The 25919-nt window shown below is 39.5% G+C and overlaps 1 protein-coding gene across 4 annotated transcripts; it reads right to left on the bottom strand.

The window, feature by feature from the left end:
* Positions 1-130: 130 nt before the first annotated feature.
* LOC113947605 (tropomodulin-3) lies at positions 131-25207 on the bottom strand. 4 transcript variants are annotated; one of them, XR_003527819.1, is made up of 12 exons: positions 25136-25207; positions 19455-19508; positions 18646-18833; positions 17116-17272; positions 9667-9789; positions 8979-9068; positions 8332-8462; positions 7415-7522; positions 5800-5943; positions 5300-5444; positions 4040-4180; positions 131-3156 (listed from the first exon to the last, which is right to left on the bottom strand). XR_003527819.1 is itself a non-coding variant. In XM_027644342.1 (11 exons), exons 3-11 carry the CDS (start codon positions 18769-18771, stop codon positions 3125-3127), a joined length of 1056 nt encoding a protein of 351 aa, XP_027500143.1. In that variant the 5' UTR covers positions 18772-18833; positions 19455-19508; positions 25136-25207; the 3' UTR covers positions 131-3124. The 4 variants fall into 4 exon arrangements, 3 of the variants coding, with proteins under 3 accessions (XP_027500143.1, XP_027500144.1, XP_027500145.1); XM_027644342.1 differs by lacking the exon at positions 4040-4180; XM_027644343.1 differs by lacking the exons at positions 4040-4180; positions 19455-19508 and having other exon boundaries at positions 25136-25195.
* Between the last annotated feature and the right edge of the window lie 712 nt (positions 25208-25919).

The following is a 25919-nucleotide window of genomic DNA, read 5'->3' as shown; positions in this document are numbered from 1 at the left end:
CATTCCACCACCGTCACTCCACTCACTTTCCTCCTGGAGAAGGAAAGGTGTTGCTTTGACACAACATAAACACATGGGTCAGTTTTAAGCAAGTCAGTGTACTATTTAAATAAGCAAACAAACAAACCCCCAAAACCACAACAAGAATACAGTACTTTAATCATCCACAGCGTTTACTGGTTTACAATCTGACAGCATATAGTGCTGATAGGCTAAAAAACTCAATGCATGTTTCCTCAATGGAAATTTAAATTGAACACTTGCTTGTTTGTAGCTTACAAACACAAGATTACTCAAGCTGTAGAGAGAATGAGGCTATTTCTTTAAAATACAACAGTAATAGATAATTGCTTTGAATTATAGGCTATGTTTCCATGCTTAGCTGGGAACCAACAGAATCAATATATGCAGTCATTTGACTTCTTCATTAAGGCTGAAAAACAATCCATATGAAAAAATATCATCTCTTAGAAAAAAGACCTTGTGTCTCTGGTAAGTGGTTATCAAAGCTATACCACTCTTTCACTCAGAATCAATGAAGTCATACACAGGATCTCACCACACCTGACAGCACGACATCAGAGCATCCACTCGGTTTGTTGAGACTGTGTATGATTCCTGGCTACAGACTGAATTCCCTCATTTATTCCAAACAGGATACACACTGCAGGCACAAAAGTGGTTGTTGTTAATTGTTCCATGCACCATGCCAAAACAACAAAGTTTTCTATGCCCAGTCTGTCAGATACCTGTCCTTAAAGTGCTGACAAAGTCAAATTCTTACCTGCTGTCTACAGAGCTAAACCAATTATTAAGGTCCACTACTATCACCGGTGACAGGACACCTGAGAGCTGCAGCTTAAAAGCCCCTGCCTTTGATTAGGATGTAAATAATTAAACAGCTAAACTTGATTTAACAAAAGGAAGGAAGGGATTTGGGCTATCATTTCCATAATCCAGCCTTTCAATTTTGTCCTTAATTTTCAAGTAGGAGATAACTGTCTAATCTTGTTAGATAATGATAAAATAAGTCATCATAGAATCACAATACGTGAACAGATTCTCTGAATATGGCAGCCCTTCAACAAATGAAGGAAGACATCACAGCCTGTTTTTTGACACAAAATCATTATGGTGCCTAGCAAATAAAAAGTAAAGTACAGCTTTAGGCAACTCAGCACATGACATGCTTTGGCCATCTTTATACAGCACTATCTGTAAAAAAAGACACTTAAATGTGACTTTATGCACACTGTATAGGAGCTTATCAAAATCTATAAAGTTCTTGGAAATTTATGAAAGCGAAAACCAAAGGAAGCCCTTTTTGTTACTCATCAGATCACTCCTAGTTTTTTCAAGGTTATAGTAAGTATAGTCTTTGGTTTTAACAGAATTAATTCCAAGTTGTTTTGAAGAGCACATATTTATTTGTAATTCTAATAAAAGGCTGATTTTGAAATAGGAAAAAAAAAGTTCTTCCACATGTATAAACCAGTTATATACATCCTCATTGAAGGCACTATAGTTTAATATTCACTGTTGCAGTAAAATTCGAAGTCACCTCTGGAATAAAGTCTGTCTTTAAAGATCCAAAACAAGATTTGCAGCAAATTACAATGTGGGCACAGTGTCAGAGACTTGCTCTGTTTGGTTCTTATAGTATATACAAACTGATGCAAACATCTCAGTCCCCTCCATGTAAATATGTTTTCTATACATAAAAGCTCACCACATTAAGATCTCTGAATGAAAAGAGTTGTCAGTTGAATTCTCTGTTGTTATAAATATAGCCAAGCAGTCCTTTAGAACATTTTTGTGACCTCAAAGCAAACTAGTACAGGATAGTCCAAGCAGACCTAACCAAAAAGCCTCTAGGTTTTTATATTATTTCAAAGAAGTGTATTGTGGTTATGTGCAGAAGTTGAAGTGATTCTTGTTGCCTTATTAGTTTGCTTAAACAACTTTAAATACTTTAATAATTACTACATCATACAGATCTGACACTACAGATTGATTAATTTTTGCATGTCTTAGGTAGTGTTCCAACATCGAGACATAAGTAAAATAGAAAAATCCTTTCTCAAAAGTGTTACTTCAGTATTAAAAAATGATAGATGTATATGAAGTACAAATAGCTTAATACAACAACTTCAAATAAAGGATTTTTCATTTGCCAGCAATTTAAGTCAGTGGTTTTACACTTAAGGTTGCTCTTCCTGTACAGTTATGCAGAATTTAAAATATGCATGTCCACTACTTCTAGAGAAATTGATACTTGTGAACGTAGATAAAGATTTTTAAACAAAGAATATAAACTAAATAATGTTGATGAACACATGAAATCAGCCTAAAAATATATCCAGTTTAGATACAGAGCAAGACACACTTTTGAAAAAGACTTAAAGGATTTAGATGTAATAAAAAAACCCTGTCATTTTGCAAGGCTCCTAATTTTTTTTTTTTTGCAAGTCTTTTGTATGAGTCCCTCAAATCTCTTGGGAGAAGTCCTTAGCCCGTTTATTTTTGTTTGCCTTAAAGGGATGTCTTTAAACTTACTCACAGTATCAAGAACTAATAAAAAATAAAACAGTAGAATTACAAATAACATTGCTGTGAAAGATTTCTCTTCAGTGCATATGAACAAAGCTGAACAGCTCTACACAATGAGTCCAGCTGTTGGGAGAAGAATCCCTTATCACTAACCCATTGTTTTCAGGAATAGACACAGCCCTCCTCGTAAATAAGCACCCCCGGATTTTCTAACAAACATTTTAATTGGGTCATTATCTTCTTAATGACCTTAAATGTCCCATTCTTTGACTACAGACAATTATACCATTGATTTGCAATTATATTTTAAGTAGAAAGCTCAGCCGAAGTCTTGAAATACAAAAAAAGTTCTTTAAAAAAAAAAAAAACCAGTCAAAAACCATGGTACAGAGACTGGTGCAGTTACTGTGTCTCCATGAAAAACGTGATGCATACCAGCAGATTATATAGCTTTGCTTTAAAAGGAATGGGGTTTCCAGTCTTTTCCCTTCTAAGCCAGGTCAATGTAGTCCACGATTGCCAAAGCCCACGCTGCTGACCGTGATGACTCCACCGAGTTTTGACAGTAGGATTGCTAATTGTCTCCTTCAACCCTTCTCTTGCGAACTGCAACAAGAGAGACAAAAAAAAAAAGTGTTGCTATTTTATCATGGTAACTGTTTTTTGTATTTCTACAACGTGAACATTTATTTGCCACCTGAGGTTTCACACAGTACAACTTAAGGTAATGAACACTTAGAGTAATCCATCATTTTAAGCTTATGCTTCAGCAAGGCTTTTTGCCTTATTCACAAACAGTTGCAAACACTTGCAAGGAAAGACTTGTGGGAAACATTAATCATATTATGTCTGGTAAGCAGATTTAGCCAGCACTCTTTTTTTTCATTGCAGTTTTCTAGTGCTAAATTAAGTTTATATGGTTTCAAAGGAAACAATGCAAGAGTTTCACAGTATATCTAACACAATTTATACACACACAGAAGATATTACATTCAATAGCCTAAAACATTCCGTTTATTAATAAAACATTTAATTGTTAGAAAATGCAAGAGCAATAAAAATTTGTGAATAAAATCACTAAAAGCTCACATGCTATTTAGACTTGAGAATATGCAAGATTGACTGAATGACTGGAGTTTTCCTCAATATTTGTATTATTTTTGCTATTTTTTTTCACCCTATCAAATTATGTTTTCCTTTTCTGTGCAGACATAAACAAGGCTACGGGTCTTACAAATTATATAGGGCATCTCCATGTAATTCTGTTCTCAAAGCCACTCATTGGAAAGTAGGTGACAGAAGTTATTCACACCTGCTTTCATCAAATTGCAAGAACAGAGGAAAGAATTTCCAACCTTAGACTTCTCCAGTCACGCAGTTAAAAGCAACAGGTGCAGTTTCAGAAAAAGAACAGGGAAGTGGTACAACACAGTGTAAGCAAGAGAGAAAGAAGATGTAGATGCAGGCTATTTTTTTTGAAGAAACGTACAAAGACAGAGATGAGAGACTTGGAACATCTGAGTTTCAGTGCTGAATACCCAGCTGGGTATTCACAGTGACCTGTCTCTGTAGCTTCACGGCTGGAGAGATGAAAAGGTATTTGCAGAAACTTTTACTCACATACTCCAGACTAAGAAAGCAAAGAAAAAAAGGCAAGATATCAATAGAAAAATAGATTTACAACAGTCAAGCACTAACAAGAGAACTAGTGAGAAGAGAAACCTTAGAAAGTAAAAAGACACCTGAAGCATTATGACAAATAACTGGTTTAGAATCTATTTTGAGAAACAGTTATAGAGTGTCTGAGTGCCTTTCTTCTCTCTCTGTGCTCTTTTCTAGTTACTCCTCCTCCATATCTTTCAGAGCTGTTCTCAACTTTAACCTTTACTCAGAGGGGAAGCAGATCTTTAAACCAAATTCCAATTTCCTATGTCATTCCCTCTAATATATTCCTGAACTACTGCTACTGCTACTAAACTGCCTGGCCCATTTTCATGCTGATGAGACGTTTAATCTTTACCACAAAGCATCTAAAGACAGAAGATTTAATTAAATAGTTTTAAAATGCAATTCTATTTAAACAGATGGACCACATTATCTTGTAGTTGAGTGCTACAAGTATTTGACATTATACAAACGATTTCCATTCATGTGCTACATTATTAACTGATTTTCTGCTGATCCATTTAGTTAGGATTCTAACAGATGAGCTCCAACAAAACTGACTGCAGCAAATAAAGATGCCACAGCTACCAGCTAGAGAGGCAGGGATGGTACTTGTGCATGACCAGAAGAGGTGACCCAGTCCCAGCCTCTGCATGTGAGAGGATGTTTGGTTTCCTTGCTTAAGCACTCGAGCTGAGACTGGGTGTACTGGCATTCAACAGGGCATCCTACACTGTTCATTTCCAGTACTGCTTTTAAAGAAGCAGTGAATCTCATCTGAATAAAACTGAACAATCAAAACTATTATTTCCACTCCTTTTGCCACAACTCACGTGGAATTTGAATGTTCTTGTTCTAGACTATGTTAAAAACCCTCAACTCAAACACCTGAACACCCTGCAACAAAACAGAGAACATCAAGCAGCAACAAAAGAGTAGGAGTACAGCACAGGAGAAACCTGAAAGTGATCTAACATTGTGCTATCCTGGTTTTGTCAAGGGAGAAGCAGAATAACCAGACACCTTTAAAGCCTGTGGCACACACACATTCAGTTAATAGTCAGTCTCTACTGACAGGTCTTACCCAAATCATTATTTTTTGTGATAGCTGCAGCTGCCCTGGCTCGAGGTCCCTGTTGTGTGAAATGGTATCCAAATTTGAGGATCTTGGTGTTTTCTTCAAGCATTTTGGCAATTTCTACTTCTGCAAGTGTGCCCAGCTGCTGCCTCTATTAAAATAAAAGGTACACAAAGACAACAGAGCTTATGTGTGTTCATCCTAAAAGAGATCAGAATACTTTAACCAAATCAGTCAATAAACACTCAGCTTCATTATGATTAATTGAATAGGCAGAAGGTCACAAAATATGTTTGTGCACTTCAAAGCACCAGGAAGCCCAGAAGTGACCTGGAATCAACTTCAGCTGTGTGCTTCTGAGAATCTTAAGGGCAATTATGAAGGGTGTTAAGATAATTAAACATAAAATATTTTGAAAAGTTTATCACAAGCAGTCTTCCAATAATATTCAGTCAACTAGGACTGGCTGGTTTTAGTTTTGATATCACCACCACCACCTCACTTACCTGATTATCAATTTTGATCTCTGTCAACGTTTCATTGTCTTTCAGTGCATCAACTAGTGCCAGAATTCCAACTCCAGTGATGAAGTTTGATTCTATGTTTAAACTTTTCAATTTTGTGTTTACTCTCAACATATCTGCAAGAGCCTTTGAATGTAAGAAAGTATCGTTAAACTTTTGGAATTTGCTACAGTCGGACACAGAAATAATCATTTCCATAGGAACTAGTTCCATAGGAGCAACAAGTTCACCAATACATGGTGTAACTTTGCAAGCTTTCACTTGAGACTGAACTGAATCTTCAACCATCTAATCTTCAACCATTCAATTATCTACATTTCCTTTTTAAATAGTATTGAGTCAAGAAAAGGCCTGTCTTTCTCTTGTTACAAACTAAAAAGCTACACAGAATATAAATTGTCTGAAATTAGCATATTGGATTAATTCCATTTTGTAAGTCTTCACAGCCTACAATGAGTAATGCAAGCTGCTAAGTGGAGGCCAAAGAAAGGGGTTAGTTAGCTGAAAGAACTGGATATGGTTAATTTGTAAACAGGAGATCTGACTTTCAGAATGCTTGTGCCTACAGATTTGGTAGGAAGAGGTAAAAATTCAAAGCTCTAAGCACAGTACCAGCATGTAGCTAAAAGCACTTTTATGGAAATATACCTGATCCTACTCCTGAGAAAGGAAGAAAACAAGAATAGCTGACTGCTGAGGTTTACTGTCATAAAAATCATACCCTGTACATTTTTTTCTATCCAGTCACAATGCAAAGAAACCCAACAAAAACCACACCCGAGAAGTCTTACAGATTTTTATTACATTCTGTTTCACTCCTGCTGAAAAGAACTTTTTAATTGACCCAAAACCAAAGCTTTCAAATGTTCATTTGCTTGTTTAATGCTGTCTTTTAAACTAGATTCCTTTTTAATTTGAAATTAATACAAATGCAAAGGATTGTTCTGTCAAAACAATTAGTTTTGTTTTCTTACCTCTTTCTCTGCAAATAAATAAGGCACTGCTTTTGATTCAATATAGAAAAAACCAAGACCTGATGATAAATTAGTTTAAACTGTATCAAACTAGATACCTTGACTAATATTATTTGCTATATATACCTTGACTAATATTATTTGCTGATATGCTTTAAGCAAATCTTTGGTAGCAGGGAGATCACAGAAACAGGTATTTTACAATTTTCTTCAACTAAAACTCTAGTTAGCTAAAAAATATTATGAGCTTTTTCAGTTCTCTAATGTGCTTCTTGCAAATTAATTTTGAATACACTATTGGCTACTGGAATGAACTAAACAATTAGGAAAGAAAGAAAAACAAGAAAGAGATTAGCAAAATGAAAAATCAGGGGGAAGGGACTGGAAACAAGAATTCTCATTCATCTCACACGTGATGCATTGCTGCATATTAGTCTGCTTGTAATCATTTACCAACTTTGATACAACAAAGGTTTGTTAAAGAAAACATACTTTACAGTGTAACAGAACGTAATCATTTTCATCCCTAATCATTTAAACTGGATTAAATTCAACTCCTTACCACTGCCTTTCCATCCTAACTTCCCTTGCACCCCACTTTAGCACATTATCAAGATACTTACAACAGCAACAGGATCATTGCTTCGGGTGGCTGCCAGGCTAAAATTCTTCACATGTGTGTTGGTTTCTAAGGCTTTTGCAAATTCTTTCAGCGTTGGAATTGGTATGTTCTTGAATTAAAAATAGCATTTTACTCTCTTGAGATATGTAAGTTTCCCCCCCCCAGCTTCTTTCATTATCTTATTCTTTTTACAGCAAAATGTCCTATAATATTAACTATCACTGGTCTTGAGCAGTCTCACAGTAAAGATGCAATGGCTACAAGGGTCACTAATTCTATAAAGCAATAATTTTTACAGGGTAGTATCAACCAAGCTTAAAAGGAATAATTTTAGATTATTCTTAAACCAAGTAATTTATTTTCTTCCTTTAATAAGTGAAACAAGTAGCCTTGGCTGCTGACAAGGCTGTCACTGCTGTCTGCACTGTAAGTCAGCAGTGCTATAGTTCTGTTTTCTTTCAAGCAAATATACAAAAGTTTGTCACATTTAAAAACACAACTGTTACACTCAGAAGCTGCCCTAACGGCCAACAGCTCTTTTGTACAAGAATCAGAAGCAGGTCAGGTACAAATATAACTTTGTTTGCAACTGCAGTAACTGAGAGCACATTGCTCCATCAAGGACAAAGGATTTAGAAAAGTAGTTCACAACAGTGAACTGCTGCCAACTTGGCAGCAACAGAAATCTGGGCTGGCAGTAAGAAAGTCTAAGACTTTTTAAATACACATTTGGCAAAAGCAACCAAGATGGCTTATCGGTTTAGCTCCAGGTTTCTGAGCTTATACACACTGCAACGTTTAGCAAAAAGGCTGCTGTACTTAAAATAAGCCTCTCATGCTCTCTTAGAGAGTTTTGCAGCTTAAAGTGTCTTCTACTGAGAAAAAGCAGCATATTTATTGCAGGCTTCAGGTAATTACCTTAATGTTATTTAGATTAACTTCAACAAGACGAGAATCATTATCTTTAATCCTTTGCAGCGTCTCCTCCACATTTGTGGGATTTGGTGGTTCATCAAAAACAGGTAACATTTTTTCACCTTTTACTATATCTGAAAAGTAAGGCATTTAAGTGTAATCAAACAGGTTGCATACATTAACTGTGAATAAATGATACATATAATAAATATTTACTGTATTTAAAGATCATTTCATCAGTCTTTAAATCTCTCCCCCACACAAAAAGCAGACCATCCTCTCCTGAAATACTTTCATAAAGTTCAATCCTTTTCCAAAGGTCTTTACAGCCTTTGTGCTTTTATTGCACACCAGCTTTTTTCAGAAAGCACACAGAAGTTGAACTGCAAACACAAATAGAAAACCTAAAAAGCAACACACACAATGCATGTTTATGCCTACTTTTGTCACCAAAAAGTGACTTAACTGCAGTTTAGTGCACATATATTGTAATTCCAGAACTCAATTAGCAAATGTTATAGACAACACATTTCCAGACTAAGACTAAAGAGTCTAAAAGAATGTTGGTGCAACAGAAAATAGTTAATGCAATAGTAACTGTGTGCAGCACAAAGAATTAATTTTTCCAGCACTTACATACAAACACTTACTTGAGAAGCTGTCTTTGTCAATCCCATTACTGCTTCCTACTACATCACAGAACTGATTGTTTGTTATCAAGTTGGACATTCCCAGTATAGCTGTAAAAGGAAAAAGAGAAACAGCAAAAAATCATTTTTATTGTTCCTGACTAATTCAGCTCAGATGAAGGTTCCTTTAAATAACAAAAACTGATGTCCGTACAACATCCAGTTAACAGTACAAGAAGCCATTCAGTACCTTAATAATTTTAAAACGTAGAAAAAAAATTAATTGTAGACTTTTTAGTTGGTTTTCATATCTTAGAAAAATTTGACCTCACCAGGTTCCAGCTTCAAAGTTAAAAGTGCTGTTCAGTCACAAAATGAAGCTTTAGGAACACAGGTACATAACAACACATTCTTATACACAAGAAAAAGCAGCCACCTACACAACAAAACCCAGGAAGTCTCAGGAATGGATTTAAAGGTTTTGAGTTTGAAAATCAGGTATCTTTTGCAGGCCAAAATAATTTACCTTCCTATAAATTATCACAAATCAACAAAGTTGAAACATTACAAGGAAGCTGGCATATAACATGATATAGTTTCTATCACAACTACAACTTCCTGAGGTCAGATAAATACACTACCACATTGATTAGAGATCTTTCATGTCTAAAGATGCACCAGCCCATTCATACTTCAAAAAAAAACTAACCTGCAAGGTCACCTAATTCTGTGTCTGTGGCACTGGTCAAGGCTTCCTCCAGTTCTGGATCAAGAGAGAATTTTTCTTCTGCAAAAGACTGTACAGGCTTTTGCTTGGGGATAAATATTTTCCCTGGAGTAAACAAAATGAAAAGTCTGATGTTACTTTGTGTTATGTAGTTTCTTATCTTTAAATTGTTCTGCATCTAAAGAATACATATTATATTTAGTAAATCCTGAGAAGAGCACCACAGACAGCAAAAAGGAATGAGGTTTCTTCTGTTTTTGCAAGTCAGAGATGAGGAAAGAGTACAAAGAGAATAAATTTTCAGGAGTCTGTATCATGACTTCAATCTTATTTAATTCTCCTAAGGATTCAAAAGTAACATATAAGCCCCTATTATACCTTTTAAACAGTCTAAAAAAAGTGTCTAAAAAGATTTAATATCACTAGGGAACAATGACCAGTATCCTCTCAAGGGTGGAAGGGACCCAAGCAGAACTTTAATCTGAATGAGAGAGTATATCAAAGAATTACCTGAAATCACAGACCTGCATACTCAGTGCAGTTTTTACAGCATACATGATAATTTCTAATTTCAGATGTGAACTCAGTTCTGAAGTAAAAAAAGAGATGGCCGAGATGCTTGAGAAAACCATGGCTTGTGAACAGCACAAAACAATATAACAGATTTCTCTGGCAATGACATTGTTTCCTGAAATGATACTTAGAAAGGCCATGGAAGATTCCACGGCAAAAGAAACAACAGTAATACCACCAACTTTTTAGTTATTACAGGAAGTAATAAGAAAAGTTATTTTAGAAGACATGCATTTTAAGTAGAGGTCTGTGTAGTTACCATAATTCCTGCATATATCTTCAGCTGAAACGTTAGGGTAGGAAATCAGAATACAAGCAAGATAACAGTTCAGCTGTGAATGGTTTAGAATTGGCCTCTCAGAACACAGAAATCTACCACTGGGTAAGAGCCCAGGAGAGGTAAGGGGTGCTTAGGCTCTGGGCAAATCAACATGGTAAGTAAAAGCTCTGGTACTGATACATTTGATAGAAGTAATTCACAACTAGACAACCGTGAATCAAATCTTAACAATTATTAAAGTTTTTCAGACTTTCCACGTTGCCTGAGCTATCAGCAGAAAGAGCTATGGGAAAGGGGTTCCAACTTCCTTTTGTTATTTCCTGGGGTAGGAAGTGGTGTTGACAGTCTTCCTATGAAGTCTCAGTTCTAATTCAGGAACCCACTCTCTTCCATAGTTATACAATATTTCCACACAGGAACCACCCTAGCTCATCCCATGATTACAGACCTCCTGGGCAGAAGCCAGAGACTAAGATTTTTTCCCCCTCGTACTGCTCACAAGTTTGTCTTGTTACATGCTTGGGCTAAGACTAAGTTTAGCATTTTTGAATAACTCCCAGTGACACAAAGCTTTATAGGGATGTTTCAGTTTTATTTAGGGGAAATGAAGTGGGATTTTGGTTTCACCACTGGTGGGAAGCAATGCTGAAGCCAGGTCCTGTGTCCCACAGTAGACACAGACATCACAAAACCCATCCATCTCCTCTCTTTCTCTTCAAGTTCCCATCCTAGAGTAAAGTAGTTGTGGTTCATTTTCTTTTTAAAGGAAGTTAATGCATTACCTCTAGCACAGATTACAGAGAAGTACATCAGGTTTTTCTCTGACAACACAGTCTGATGATCAAGATCTGTTGCTAGCAACACAGTATTTTTGTTCCTGGGTTGCTATCTCTTTGGAAACTTGTATAAATGGTCATTATCCATATTTAGAAGCAGAAAATAAAACTCCTTACATAACTGTAATGACTCCAAACAGTAGCTGAATGCAGCTGACATGTATTACCACCCATATCTCAGCTTTGATGGACAGTGCAAAAGAAACTGTTTGTGGTGATTCAGGATTAAAAGAAAACTTTCATAAAGTAAAGGCTTAGGTAGTAGATGTTGCAGGTTATTTTAATATAATTGATACAGTATGTTTCTACCATTTTATTTTACCAGCATCACCTACTGAGGAGAAAATAACTTTCAACTTAAATTGTAATTTTCAGAAGAGATACAAGAATGTTTGACAAGGTTTTCATTAACCCATAAACAGCCATCCTCTCTGCAGCATCAGTGGAGCAGGCAGAGAGCAGAAGAAGGAAATCAATCTCAATTAAAAGCATCTTTGCAAAAATGTATTTCAACCTAGATCAGCTTTCTGTCTGCTTCATCACACAGTACTCACAAAAAAAGAGCTACTTTTCCTGATGTTGCTTTTAAGTAATTCTTAAATTCATAGGTTAGGAACATCTGGTTCTAAACATTTGCTTTCTAAGAGTAAGACTAAATTTATACATATGTGCCTGACTCTTAAGAAAATCTAAAAAGAGTGAGAAGTATATTCAGTTTTTAATAAAGCAAAATTGTTAAAAGCCACTGCCCTCCAGAAATGATCACTGCAGCCAACTCCAGTCATATGAACTGAGTCAGGAGCAGTTTTTGTTATAAAACAGGTCACACCCTTGTGTACATAATCTCTCATTCTTGGCTTCATGTCATCCTAGCCCAGAATTCAGAGGTTTACAATGCACACACAAAAGCAGGTCCTTCCCCACTCCCCACTTCTAGTAATGAACTTACTTCAAAAGGGATAAGACCCCTGTGTCTCTGGGGACAATGATCTAACTCAAGGCCTGCTGCCAAGATAGTTTGGCAATTCCCTTCCTCCCTCAGTAATGCAAGCTTTAAATAAAAAAAAAAAAACCAGAAACCACTACACATCTGTGCAGCCCATGAGATGTACAGCTTTCCTGGCCCTCAAGTGGAACATTTCCAAATAGCAGGGATTTGATTACATGAAGGAACATGACATCCTCCTTCTCAGCCGACAAGGATATTGCAAAGATTAAGCAATACAACACAAAGAGGCAAATTTCAGGGATGTTCACATCATTTTTGTAATAATTATATATTCAGGTCTTCTATGCCTTTAAGCTAAAATGTTAGATGATGCACATCCCAGGATTAAGTCACAGGCTTTATCTGCTACAGAATGAATTTGCAGTCCCAAGTCCAACACAACTGTATTGCTCAAAAGGCAGGAACACTGGATGCTGTTTGTTGAAGTGCCCTGGATGTTTCATACACAGACTCACAGTATCCAAGGTGGGGCTCAACATGTTGCAGAAATCAGGACTGTTCAGTACTGCATATTGCTGGTACTATTCTCACACATCCCACAGTCCTACCCCCATTCCAGCAGGCAGCCACACTTTACACAGCAGAAGAAAGTCTAAAATCCTCTTTTACAGTACTCCACTTGTGGAAATGAATCAAGTGTTACCTCAGGACAACTGAATACAAGTTTTTCTCATCAGTGGTTTCACAAAGAAAAGTGAGCAACATCTGATATATTCCTTACATCTTATGTTCCTTAAAGTCTCCTCAGTTCAGAAATCTGTATAATCCACACTTCATCCATCTCCAGTTGTTACTATGTGAGAGACTAAAGTTCATCAATTCACTTGTAAGCACAATTTAATACTAATTTTTTTAAATTCAACATACAAGTGACTTCCTCAGTGCCTTACTGCAGAAACAGAACTGTTATTCGTTATCTGATTACAGACCACAGAGCAGTGAGTTAAAAAAACTGGTTTACATTAAGGCTGGAGTATCATATGTTACTTTGTTCTAGTGCTCTTGTATGGAGAATGTCAATCCCACAAGCTCTTTCTGCAAAGCTCCTACAGGATATTAGCTTCACTTCACAACATGTAACACACTCCTTTAAAGACCAGGGATTCAATGGCAAACAGAGAACACAGCATCCCAAATCCTGCTGCAGCAGAAGGCAGTGGTGATCCTGAGCAACAAACTGAGCAGGGTGGCAACAAAAGAGCTCTGGCCAGCTCCAGTTTGAGCCTAACAACACTTTCTGGGTGATACAGACAAATCAAAACAAAACAAAAAACAAACAAACAAACCCCTCAAACTTCAACAAGCCCCAAGCATTAAAGCAGAATCAGAGAATCACAGAATCAGCTAGGTTGGAAAAAACCTCTGAGATCATCGAATCCTGCAAATTTACCCAGAACAAACATGCCCAGCAGGAATGAAATGGGAAAGCTGGAAGAATAGGCTACAATTAGTAAAGTGCAAAGGCTAGAAATGCAAAGTTTAGTTTACATAATACTTTGCTAATGCCTTCCGTTATACAGCACAAAGTACATTACTGATCTTAGATATGTTTTTATCTCAGGTGCAATAATTCAGTTCTTTTGCTGTTCCCAGAGAAGTGGGGAGCATTGGTCAGACAAGTGGAAAGCACTAAAGCCTTTACTGTTTGCAGGAGAGATCCTTCTGCTTGCAGTATGCCTTGTAAAATCTTTATGACATACTTCCATGCACAGATTAAGACAAAGCTAGTTTTGTTGCAATTATTACCACATTGCTCTCATGAATCTGTTGAACAATGCTTTACTGTATGGTTCAACACTTAATTGGAACAGAATGTGACTTAAATTGTTAAATCATGTTTAAAAACAAAGTAAGTCTTTACTGATGCTTTTAGAAACAAAATCAGGCACTGGAAAAATGGAATAGGATATAATTTAGGGATTGTTAAACTTCACATTACTTTAGCACTGTTCATCTCACTACAGGAGGACACCGTACATTATTTCAGATCTTCTGCATTTCATAGCACAAAATAAAAGAGAGGTTCCAAAGACTTGGGAGAAATCACATCCTCTATCACTGAAAGAGATGCAACAGTGTTTTAATAACATGCTTACCCCAAAATGAGGTACTTGGAACACCTGGAAGAGAGGATTTTCCTTTACACTGTAGTAGGAAAACAAGGTTACCAGGATCGGCAGCAAGCCAGGATGGCTAAAATTAACCCAGGATAAGCTTCTTGGATAAATCTGCTGGTCAAATCACCATGCAGGACATCAGTTCTACTAAAATAGAATAGGGAGAGAGAAGGATAGATTTGCCCCTTCTTACTCCATGAAATGAATAATTAGGCCAAGTTAGAGCAACAAGACCAGCCAGGCACACAGAAATGTTTTAGCAAATCCTGACCCAAAATATGGCACCAAGAAAACAGCTGCAGTTCAAATCCATCTCTCTCCTCCCCAAACCTCTGGAACTGAAGGTTGCATTTGTCAGTTTTCTTCTGAATTAACAGGAGACTCAGGCAAGATTTTCACCTACCCCTATTCTACAATGTTTTTAGCATTTTTCCATAATACATTTTTCTAGCCAAAGAGAAAAATTATTATCCAGCCTAGTTGGTTGTTATTTTTTTCTTTTAGTATTAAAGAAAAGCACATTAGGATACAAGCTCCCTCTAGATAAAAAAGACCTACACATGTATTAAGTTTTACTTCATACCCTTTCCAAGTTCTAAATCTAGATAAATATAATGGTTTCTTGATTTAAAAGATTAAGTTACATAGATTTGCCATATTTGTGCAAAATGATACAAACATGGCAGCAAGTCACAGCTGAACCATAATATTTCCATGAGGGGAAAAGAAAAGATTATCCATCACCTACTACAAAATGAGCTTGGCCTTCTTGCCTCCTGCCCATTTACCAGAGCATGAATTTCCACACAAAACATTTGTTTCCACATTTTTAGTTTTAATGAAAGTAAGCTCCATTCCATGTTTCGTATTGTTTTCTCTTCTTCTATGGCATTAAAATAAATGGTGGAAAAAGTTATTAAACAGCAACTTTTTTTTTTTTTTTCCAAGAGATACAGGAAATTTTACTAACTAAACTGGTATGACTCATTGCAACATGCAGACACGCTGCTGTTTAGTAATACTTTATTACATAGAGGAAATGACATTTGATCTTTCTTAACCAAGATCTACGTTACAGCTGGTCCCTTCTGTTTTTCTACACGATTCTCACAGATTTTATCTACCCAAACAAATACTTGTGCTGTGTGCATGTATATGTAAGCTGACTGTAGAGAACCACCTATCTGAACCATAAGGCACCACACCTGCTGCTATGGGTACCTTCTGCATTCAATACATTGCAATGTCCTTATCTCAGTTACTCTTACAGATCCTGTCAGCAAAGAAGTGTCAAAGTTATCTCAACCTAAGTGGTGTTAAACTTCAAACTAAGGTAAAACACAGTGTATGAAACACAGTACATCATACACAGAGTGCAGCACATTGTAAAGTCATAATCCCTCTATTACTTCAAGGAAAAAGTAGGAAGACACCAGCATTGTCAAGTACCTGGCACAGGCAGAGAAAATGCAAATATGCCCAAGAAAATTTTCACCAAATATACACCACTATCTATAGACAAACTCAGCAGATGAATGAAGACTCAAATCTGAAATAAGCTATGATTCACGCCAGAGAATTAAGTAGAATTAAAGGGTTTCAAACCCTTAAGAAAAGAGGAGCCTGTTCATCTTGGGCAGCTGGAATACAGCTTAGCAACAATTTGCTGAAGTCTTAGTGCAGCAGATCTGCCCCTGCTGCTAGGGAAGGTTCAGACAAGCCCGGATTCATAAGCACTCAAACACTTGTGGTGACACCTAAAGGCCTCCTCCTATGCACATGTACCCAGCACAGCTCTGGGAGTTTCTGTCCTTACCAATACTGCTTTGTAAGGCACAGCAGATTTGGGAACTCTTGTTTTATGGGAAAAATATGAAGTTATTCTTACAATATTTAAGAAGCACATTATTATTTAATTTTCTCTTGAAAAGGCAAATGCTCCCATCAAGTCAATGAGAATACCAGATCTAAAGTAAAAATTTCTAATCCCTGGCTTTAATAACATGTCCATGGTTTTTAGACCACAAACCACTGCCAGATTTCAAAACCTGTTGTGATGTTAACTGTGTAATTAGTTAGTACTAACTATGCAATCTTATTAAACCTTTCAGTAAGGACACTAGAAAAACAACATGACTGCATACACCACTTGTCTGGCCTTGTCAGCCTACAGCATCTTTGAACATTACTGAGTGTCTCCCATGACACCTCTCAACTGCTATTTTTCTAATTCAACACAGTATTACAAAGGTTGCTGTGTGTGTTTAGCACAAGGCACAAGCCACAGGCACAGTGACAGTATTTGTTATTATTGACGCAAATCAGGGTTAGCTCTTACTTTGAGGATCCCATCCCCATCAGAACTTGGCAATTCATGATAAAATTTTTGAGTCTTATTTCCTTCCTGTGCTACGTACAAACAGCACACCAGCTCCAGAGGCACAGAATGCCTGAACAGGAAGCCTCCTGCCTCTGCACAGCAGCACTCACTTGGGAACGCCGCGAGTTAAAAAGCATTAGAGCTGCCAGTGCTCCAATAAAATTTGGTTCACAGCAGTTCTGGCTGGTCCACTTCAGGGATTTCATAACCACTTGCACCGGAAAGGGTGGTGTTACCTTTCTTTTCTCTCGTAAAAGGCACATAGTCCTCCCTGTCTTTGTGCTCCAGCGCCTGCTTCTCCAAGTAGGCCAGGAGCCGCTCCCGGTCGAAGGGGCCTGAGGCCTTCTTTGCAGTCTGGTCCTTCTGCCGGAAGCCTGCGGGCAGGAGAGCGTTCTGCAAAACAAATGGAGCAAACAAGGACAGCTTAGAAAGTCTGGGGGAACACCTGCTTAGTTTCATTTCCCTCTTCCTTCTCCCTCTCCGCAAGGTTCAAACCTGAGACATCATCCTTTTCAGGCAAACTCTGATCCCTTGCCAACTTCCGTTTTTTGGGGCACGGGAGGACACAAAGTAACCTGTTCTTTAGACACAGAGAATGCAATGTAAAATACAGCACACTGCCCTCTGAATAGCACTGAAGCAATTCTTTAAGTACAATAGCTCCCAGCACTCGATTTGCTAGTTAATTTGAACTTCATTTCTAGAATGAGCACTGTTTAAATGAGTAGTAGTAAGAAATAAAACTCAGCTATTTCCAGTTTAGACATTCAGTAAAAGCCTACTTCCTCTATCATTTATTTATATGTTTCTAAGTCTTTAGGACAACTGACTCTGCTATTGTTTGGCATTTAACACAGAGTATTGCTACCTTTTGACCTGACTCAAAGTGGGGTGTTTCTTTGATATGATCAACGTATTTTAACTAAAGAGAAAAAAAAGAGGATATCAGTAAGGAAAGAACAGAATGTATAGGAATTCACACTCTTTTAAAAGACAACCGATCTCTTTTGCCAGTTCTCCCCTGTTAAAATGCCCATAAAGCCAAAGGCAATTAAAATATCAATAATATCCTGCAGTGCAACAAAATAGGTGATCATAATATTCTTAACTGATCCCTACACATTAAGATTGAACTTAATCTTAAAGGAAAAACAGAGAACCACTAGGTGAAAACACAAGTCTTGGAGTCTGACATCAGCTGCAGTATCAGCAGAGGACAACTCAGCTCTTTATAGCAGAAAGCTCTAATATCCCAATATTCCAATACCCCATGCTGACATAATCATTCAGGAGCTCAGTAATTATTTACCTTCTCTTTACAAAGTCAGCATGAGGACAGTGACAAATACAGACTACCAGATACAGGACCAGGAATCCTCAGAAGAGGTTAGCACCCTGCCTCTCCCATCAAACTCTAACAGCAGAAGCAGTAAAATAAAAATGGATGGAAAAGGGCTGTTTATTAGAAACAGGAAAGTTAAACAAGCCTTTCTAAATAAACTTTCTTTTCAAGAACGTGACAAAGAGCAATTTTTATTTATAAATAAATCCCAGAAAGCTCCTCCTGACTATCCTTTCTTCCATTCTCCTCTATTGCAGTTCCCTGTAAACAGGAAATAAACATTATACACATGTATATATATGTAAGATCACCAGCAGACTAGCTAAAAGCTCTGTCCAAAAGTTTATCATACAAAGTCTCAACTTATTTTACCCAAGTTATGGAACAAATGAAAAAAATAAAACTTCTTTTGGCTAATGCCTACCTCAGGGTCAAGATCATCCAAAACAGTTTCCAGTTGTTTCAGTTCTTCTTCTGAAAGTTTGCCAAGAATTTCATCCTCATCGAGATCTTTGTACTTGTCCAAGTCCTTTCGAAATGGGAGCGTCATGACTTGGGCAGTAGCAAGTTGCTCAAATACTTCAAAGTCCAACTCTTAATTCTTAACCAGATCTATGAAAAAAATTTTTTAAAAACAAATAACCATAGTTAAGGTAAATATGCCAGCTGCAATGCATCTTCAACCTCCAAAAACATCTCTGAAAGGAAAGCTTTTCATCCAGTAGTCATATCTGTTACCCTAGAGCAGCCAAGGAGCACATGGAAGCTGTGTACACCTTCCTTCTCCACTGACAAGAATCCTGTCCTGCCATGCCCTTTTCCATCAGTAACTAAGCCACATCTATTGCCAGATGAAAGTCAGTTCCCAGTCTTCCCAACGAGAACTCCAAGGCCATAATTCCCACAGAGCAGGGCAGGTTGTAGGACAGGAGGGAGGAGATACCAACTATACCTAGTATTTATGAGTCCAGTTAACACCAGTGGCTTTTATGCAGATGGTTATTTTGACTGCAGATAATGCAGCCAAAAGAAGAGTTAAGATGCTCCTCATTTATTGCTGCTGCTGCAGTTCGAGGGCAGTTAAGGAGAACTCTATAAACAAGCTAATTGGTGATTACTGACTCATATCCCTGCATTTTACCTACAGAAGAAACAGAGGAAGTTTGCCTCCGAGTTAATTATAGAACTACCATTGAAGCAACATTCTGTTCTGTACAAGGAAAATCAAAATACCTTGATGAAAAGCGTAGGAAATACAGCTCCTAAGCAGCAGCACTCCAGTCAATCCTATGAAAAAAAAATTTAAAATTTTTTTAAAAAATTAAAAGTAAAGAACGGACTGTGCAACTGCTCTCTAAATATTACACTTGGACAAAATCAGGGTCCTTCAAAAGATGTACAGTCTATATAGCACTTCTCATGGACAAGCAGAGTGCAGGGAACCTTTTTTCTAATGCTCAGAATTTTTTAGCATTTGTCTTGGAAAAAAACCAGTTAATCACAGCAGTGTTGAAGCAGACAAGTTGTTTCCTCTCGTTTTCCTGAAAGAAGTTCCAGGATTCTCATTTTGTTCAGCCAAATTCCTGCTTCAAGTTGATTGAGCACACAGACAAAAAAAGGTAACTTGAATGACTCTCTGTAGGTAAGCAAGAGAGTCCATAAGGTATTTGGGGAGCAAAAGCTAAATCCATACATTCAGACTCATTAGTCTCCTTAAATCCTTTCTTGGCTCTACAGAAATACTCAACACAGACCAGACACACAGCAAATGTTATTTCTTCTCCAGCAGCCCCATTCCAGGTCAGATGCTCACACCACATACACAACTGCATTACTTCAAACCTGCACTTACAATGTCCTTCAAAAACAGATCAATGTAGCTTTTGTCTCTTAAGTAAAATGAAAAGAAGGACTGTATATACATACACACTGTACCATGGAATCCTGCTTAGAGGATTCCTTCACCTCAGTTGTTTACACCAAGGAAGGTCTCCCTGGCTGCCACAGTTACATACAGTGACATTTTAATTCAGAGACACTAAACAGACATGAGCACATAAAGCTTCATCCATACCATTCAGTCAAGTGTACCTGTAAAGTAAATCTAGTTTTAACAATTGCCATTGCCAGAACGGTGAATTTTCAGTCCCTACCAACACCTACAGCTGAATGAGGAATATATTTACAGCTATTTTCAGCATGTCTTCTTTTTAAAAAATATTGCTGATATAAATACTAGAGCTTACTTGTAAACTACAGCTGACATCGATGGAACACAATTCCAAAGCTGAACTACCAGCTGAGACAGAGTTCTCTTGAACATAACAAAAACCAGGAGGAACTCCCAATTTCATGGTAAATTCCATCAAAAAGAACACAGTCTGGCCTCCTCCAAACTAAACCCAATCATGTTGGAAGAGCCTGGACCTTTTGCAAGAGGCTACAGAGGTAGGAGCATCCGAGTTTGGTGGCTGCAGAAAATGCAGAGAGCAGCACACCTATGTTTTCCTAAGTTCCAAAAGTAACTCAGGAGTGTCTCTGTGGCCGAGAGCCACCTCCCACAATTCTCCATAGTCTAGTGGTAATAGTCTAATGCCTTTGTTTCTTCAGGTGCACAGCAGCTGATGGACAATTTGCTGATGACAGCAGATGCCACACAATCTGCATGAGAACTTCTCATTCCTAGAGCCTTAATGTTTTGCCCTTCCTGACAGTTCAAGCCATTACACACTATCATAAGAGAAAACATTTCCTGCAGCTGATTACACGGCATTGTTTGTGACCAGGCTGCACTGCCTGAGCCCTACATCAAGACTCTGCTATTTACCACATTTCTGCATGTCCATTTGCATTCAAATATTAAAAGGTGTAGTTTTAACAGGTAATTACAAGGAGCAGAATGGTTAGCAGGCTGCAGAATAATGCTGCCCTTACTCTGACAGAGAGCAGCACTGCATAACCATACATTACTTCACGTAGGCTGTATTTCCTCTCCATTAATTGTTGTAAAATGCTGCCATCCAGAATTAATTACCTTTTATTTATTGCACTGGTATGTTTCATATGGGAAAACTACTCATCTTTTGTAATACAGTAATTAATGTTCAGGTCACAGCCCTTGGTCTCACTGTTTCTACAATAAGACCAAAGTAGCCATTTCAAATCCTTAGTTACAGTGTTCAGACACACACACACACACAAAATGAAACATAAAGAAGCAGAACAAAAAGCCCTATCTCTCTGTAGCTGAGTCTTCACTTCATCAAGAAGAAGAGAACCACATGTGGCCTGCCAAATATAAATTTATGTTTTGGACATATTTTTTAATACCTATCAAAGGTAATTTTCTTAAAAAATATGAAAGCATACAATGTGACAAACCTTTAAAACTGACTAGCACATCTATACTACACAGAGGTTGCTTGGTAATGACTTTCAGAAACATTCCCTACAAAAGAAATCACAGCATATAAAACACTAGCATATAACATACTAAAAATCAGGTTTTAAAACATGGTGTTAGGAATTCTCATTGCATAAAAGGGCATAAAGGCCAGCTGAAGCCCTAATCTAATCAAACAAGCCCTTCACCTCCCATTAAACACACTTGGTACTCTATTTGTTCTTCACCACTCACTGCAGCAGTTCTGCACAGAGACATGGGGAACAAACTACAAGCTTTTAGAAAGAGCACTTACTTAGCCTGTGAATATTTGTGGCACATTATATATATATGTGTGTGATCTTACTGCAGAGTCACAGGCAAAACTGTAACCCTCAATTTTGGCTTTGCAAATACTTTGCCCTTTTTTGATGAGCCAAGCTAGTTTTCTTCTAAGTATCCTTCTTAGCTTTACCATGAAAACATTACATATATTAAAAGTCCAAAGGGCTTTTTCAGAGATATAAGCATAAGGGGAAGTTCTTCAGCAACTTCATAGACACATAAGAAACATTTAGGGAAATGGAAACAAAGCCATCACTTCCAGTCCATCAAATTTCAATTCTCTGTTTGTTATGCAGAAGACAACTTGAAAAACCAAAAATGAAGAAATTCTGCTGGACATCACAGAGACAAAAATCTTGTCATGATTCCTTCACCTGAGAAATTAATGAAGAACTAAAGAAATGAGAAAACAGCAGTAACTTTAATTTAGGCCATTTTATAATTACCTGAATCATCCCCTGAAAGACTGTCAAGCAACTTCCATACACCTCTTAAGTTAAAATATTTTTGTTTTCTCCTCTCCTCTCTGAAAGTATATTTTTAAAAACCAAAAGATTCTAAAAATAGCAAGCTTCCAATTATCTTTTAAAAACTCCCACTCCCCCCAATTTCTATGATATTTAAGAACACAATTTCTTTGGACCCTAACAGGAGAAACTCTTTAGAAACAAACTGCCCACAGGAAACTCTAGGGTTGTTAAAGTCCACTGCAAATGGTTTCCGTGACTTGGATTTTAAAATAGAAGCGACATCACGAAAAACAAACCGAGCTGGTTTTGGCCAGCACATTCACAGAGTTCACTTTAATCTCATTTGTTCCTCCCGAGCCTCCTTCCCCCCAGCCTCTGCATGAACCCTGCCCAGAGCAGGGGGGTCCACAGGGCTGTCAGCATTCCTGCACCACTCAGGGCCCCAGACCATCCCAGCTCCTTGGAGGAGCCTAATCTGAGCATTTCCCCAGGGAACCCCGACGATGGCAACAATTTTATTTTCCAGTGTGCGAGATTATACAGAACTGTTCATGAAGAATGTGCTGCACTTGAAAGAGCTATCTTTACTTACCAGAGCTAGGAGAACAATTAGTAAATATAAATATTACCGTAATCCCAGAAGGTTCCTTAGGATGTTTTTCTAATGCCTTATGATAACTCTGTTGAACAGCTCAATGCTGCTTTTCTTAGCAGAAAGCTCTCAAAAACCCACCTGAGCCTCCCAAAACTCCAGCCTGGGGTAGGGCACAGGATCCAGGTTCTCCTGCCCAGGGAACCAGCAAACAACCCCCAGCCCAAAGCCTTATGGAGCCAGCAGGTGGCAGCTCATCTTTGCCTAAGCTTTTCGTCAGGGTAAATTGTATTTTCCAGGCAGAAAGGAAGAGCTATTCTGGGCTATTTTCCTAGAAAAGCAAGCCTGAGGCTTCATGCTGCTCACAGAGACAATTCACAAAGTTTTACACACGGAAAACGGGGCTTCCCCAACTTCACATTTGTCCTCAAGGTGACCCAAGGAGTGGATGGGGACAGACAGCTACTGCAGAGGAGCTACATGGACCACAAAGATGCTTTCATGATGAAGGAAATCTGAACACATCTGTGTTTGCACTTCCTGCCAGCTCCTCTGTATCAGAGGGCACCTGGAACCAGACAAGGCCCACTTTGCTCTTCTATATGTCCTGTATACAACGACACTGAACTAAGGCACAGCTGTCTTGCAGGCAGGGTGCTCTGAGTCATGGCTAAGCTGTCAAGCTGGCATTGTCCAATAAAAACTTACTCCTGTGTGCCTGTTTTTGAAAAGCAGTCACCCACATTGCAGGGCTACATGAACATGCCCACCCAGCCCAGGCAGTGGCGAGGGAAACAGGGCCAGGAGCCCTGAAGCCTGTACTTGGCAAGCTGCACAGGGCACAGAAGTGGCAGCAGTTCAGCACACCCATCTCCATGACACTTCCAGGCACGCTCATCAAACTTGCTGCAGGGCAGCTGTTATGATCCCAAATAAACACAAGGCCAGGATAAGGTAAAAACCCCAGATACCACAGATACTGCCCGCCCTGAGAAGTTCCTCTGGCAGAAATCACCACTCCAGCTGTCCATTCCCTCTCCCAACATGCAGGGCAGCACCACTGAGTCAGGAGTTACTGACCAACCAGGATGAAGGATGTTTTGGCATCATTTTTTTTCAGACAATACCTGGATGTTCATTAGAGATCTACTGCCCATGGACATTAATACACAGTATCTCCTCCTGGAGGAACTGCCTGCAGGTGTTTTAGTCAAAAAGAAACATCAGGTGCAAGCTATCTGAAAGTTTATAGAAACATTCAGATATTTCTATCTATTGAAGAAAAGTGGAGAAACTTGCAAGCCTGGAACAGGACAGCAGAAGAAATTAATTTAATTCCCATTATGTTACTTCAGGAAAACTTCTGAGTACGAGCCAGTTTCAGGTTCTCCCTTACATCATGGTCTGTACACCTGACACAGTCCCCAAACTTTAACTGATTCAGTACATTATAGCAAACTCCAAGCACACAGCAACCTCTCTAGAACATCGATTACTTTCAACAGGACCTGCGCCTACCCACAAAGAGACGGGCTGACAGGCGCTGGGAACAGCCCCCCGAGAGCTCCGTGCCCGCTGCGGGACGGGCCGAGCGCCGCCGGGAGCGGCACCCCCCGCCCGGGGCCCGCTGCCGGTGCAGGGAGCGCACCCCGCCCCGGAAAGGCATCCCTCCGTCACCGAGCGCCGGGCAACCGGGGCAAAACACACGGAGCGAACCGCAAAGGGTTACGCTGACCAGACCCACGGGCGAAAGCTCTCAAAGCCACATTTTCGGGTTCCGCGGCAAAGTCGGGAGCCGGCTAAACAACCACTCACCCCCTCCCCGGCACGCCCCCCGCCCGGCCCCTCTCAGACCCGAGCCCACCGATAGTGCAGCTGCCAAGCCCTGCCACAGCCCGGACCTCCGAGACACCAGCGGGGCTCCGGGGCCGCCGGGCTCCGGCCGGGCGCCCACAAAGCCCCGTCTTTCCTCCTCCCGCCGCGGGCGCGGCCCCTCCCGCCGGGTTCCCACCGCGCCGCGGCAGCGGGCGGAGGGCAGCGCTCACCCGGGCCCTCCCCGGCACCCTGCGGCCGCCAGCACCCACCGCCCCGTCCCGTCCCGTGCCCGCGGCCGCTCCCCGCTCACCCGGGCGGCGGCCGGAGCAGCTCCCTCAGCCCGACCCGCGCCTGCGCCGCGCGCACGCCGGGAGCCGCAGTCCGGCCGCGGGCGCAGGCGCGGGTTCGGGGCGGTGCCTCACGGAGCGGGGCCGGCCCCCGAGCTCCGGGAATGGTGGGGGTCGGGTGAGGGCGCGCTGGAGAAGGTGTCCCTGCCCCTGGCAGGGAGGTTGAGTCGAGATGGTCTGTAGGATCCCTTCCAACCCAAACCACCCCGTGCTCGTAGGTGTGTGTGGCAGCACCTCCCAGCCGGGCACAGCGTGTGTGCTGCCAGCGGGGGCAAACTCCTGTGTGCCTACACGCATCCTTGTAGATCTCTCTTGTTGCTTCTTCTTCCTTCCTTTGGCCCCTTCAGGTCTTCACCTCTGCCCACATTTTGCTTTTTCTGTGTTCGAAACATGCAGCTTTTCCCCTCCAGGCTGTGGTTGCGTTCAATGTCCTCTCTCTCCCTGACCGACAAAAGGAGCATTTACAGGGACACGGTGGCTTCTCCTGCTCCTGTTGGCACGAAGCAGGTGGAGTCCAAGCCCTCTCAGGCTCTGCTGTGTGCTCAATGAATTTTTGGACGTTTCGGTTATCAAATACCATGCACTAGTAAACACCGTGTGCTAGTAAACACTATCCGTGTACAGCTGTTTAAGGTTTATAATGTGAAAGAAATCTGGACAGGTTGTCTTGAGAAAAGTGAAAGATTTAACTTGATTTAGTCTGTTCTCTGCCAAATTTCAGTCTACATGAAAGCTGGAGCTGCTCAC

The sequence above is a fragment of the Corapipo altera genome, unplaced genomic scaffold, assembly GCF_003945725.1.
Source record: "Corapipo altera isolate COAL_440 unplaced genomic scaffold, ASM394572v1 50, whole genome shotgun sequence".
Taxonomy (NCBI): Eukaryota; Metazoa; Chordata; class Aves; order Passeriformes; family Pipridae; genus Corapipo; species Corapipo altera.
Note: the sequence above shows the minus strand (reverse complement) of the source record. Positions and strands in the feature narration are given on the sequence as shown.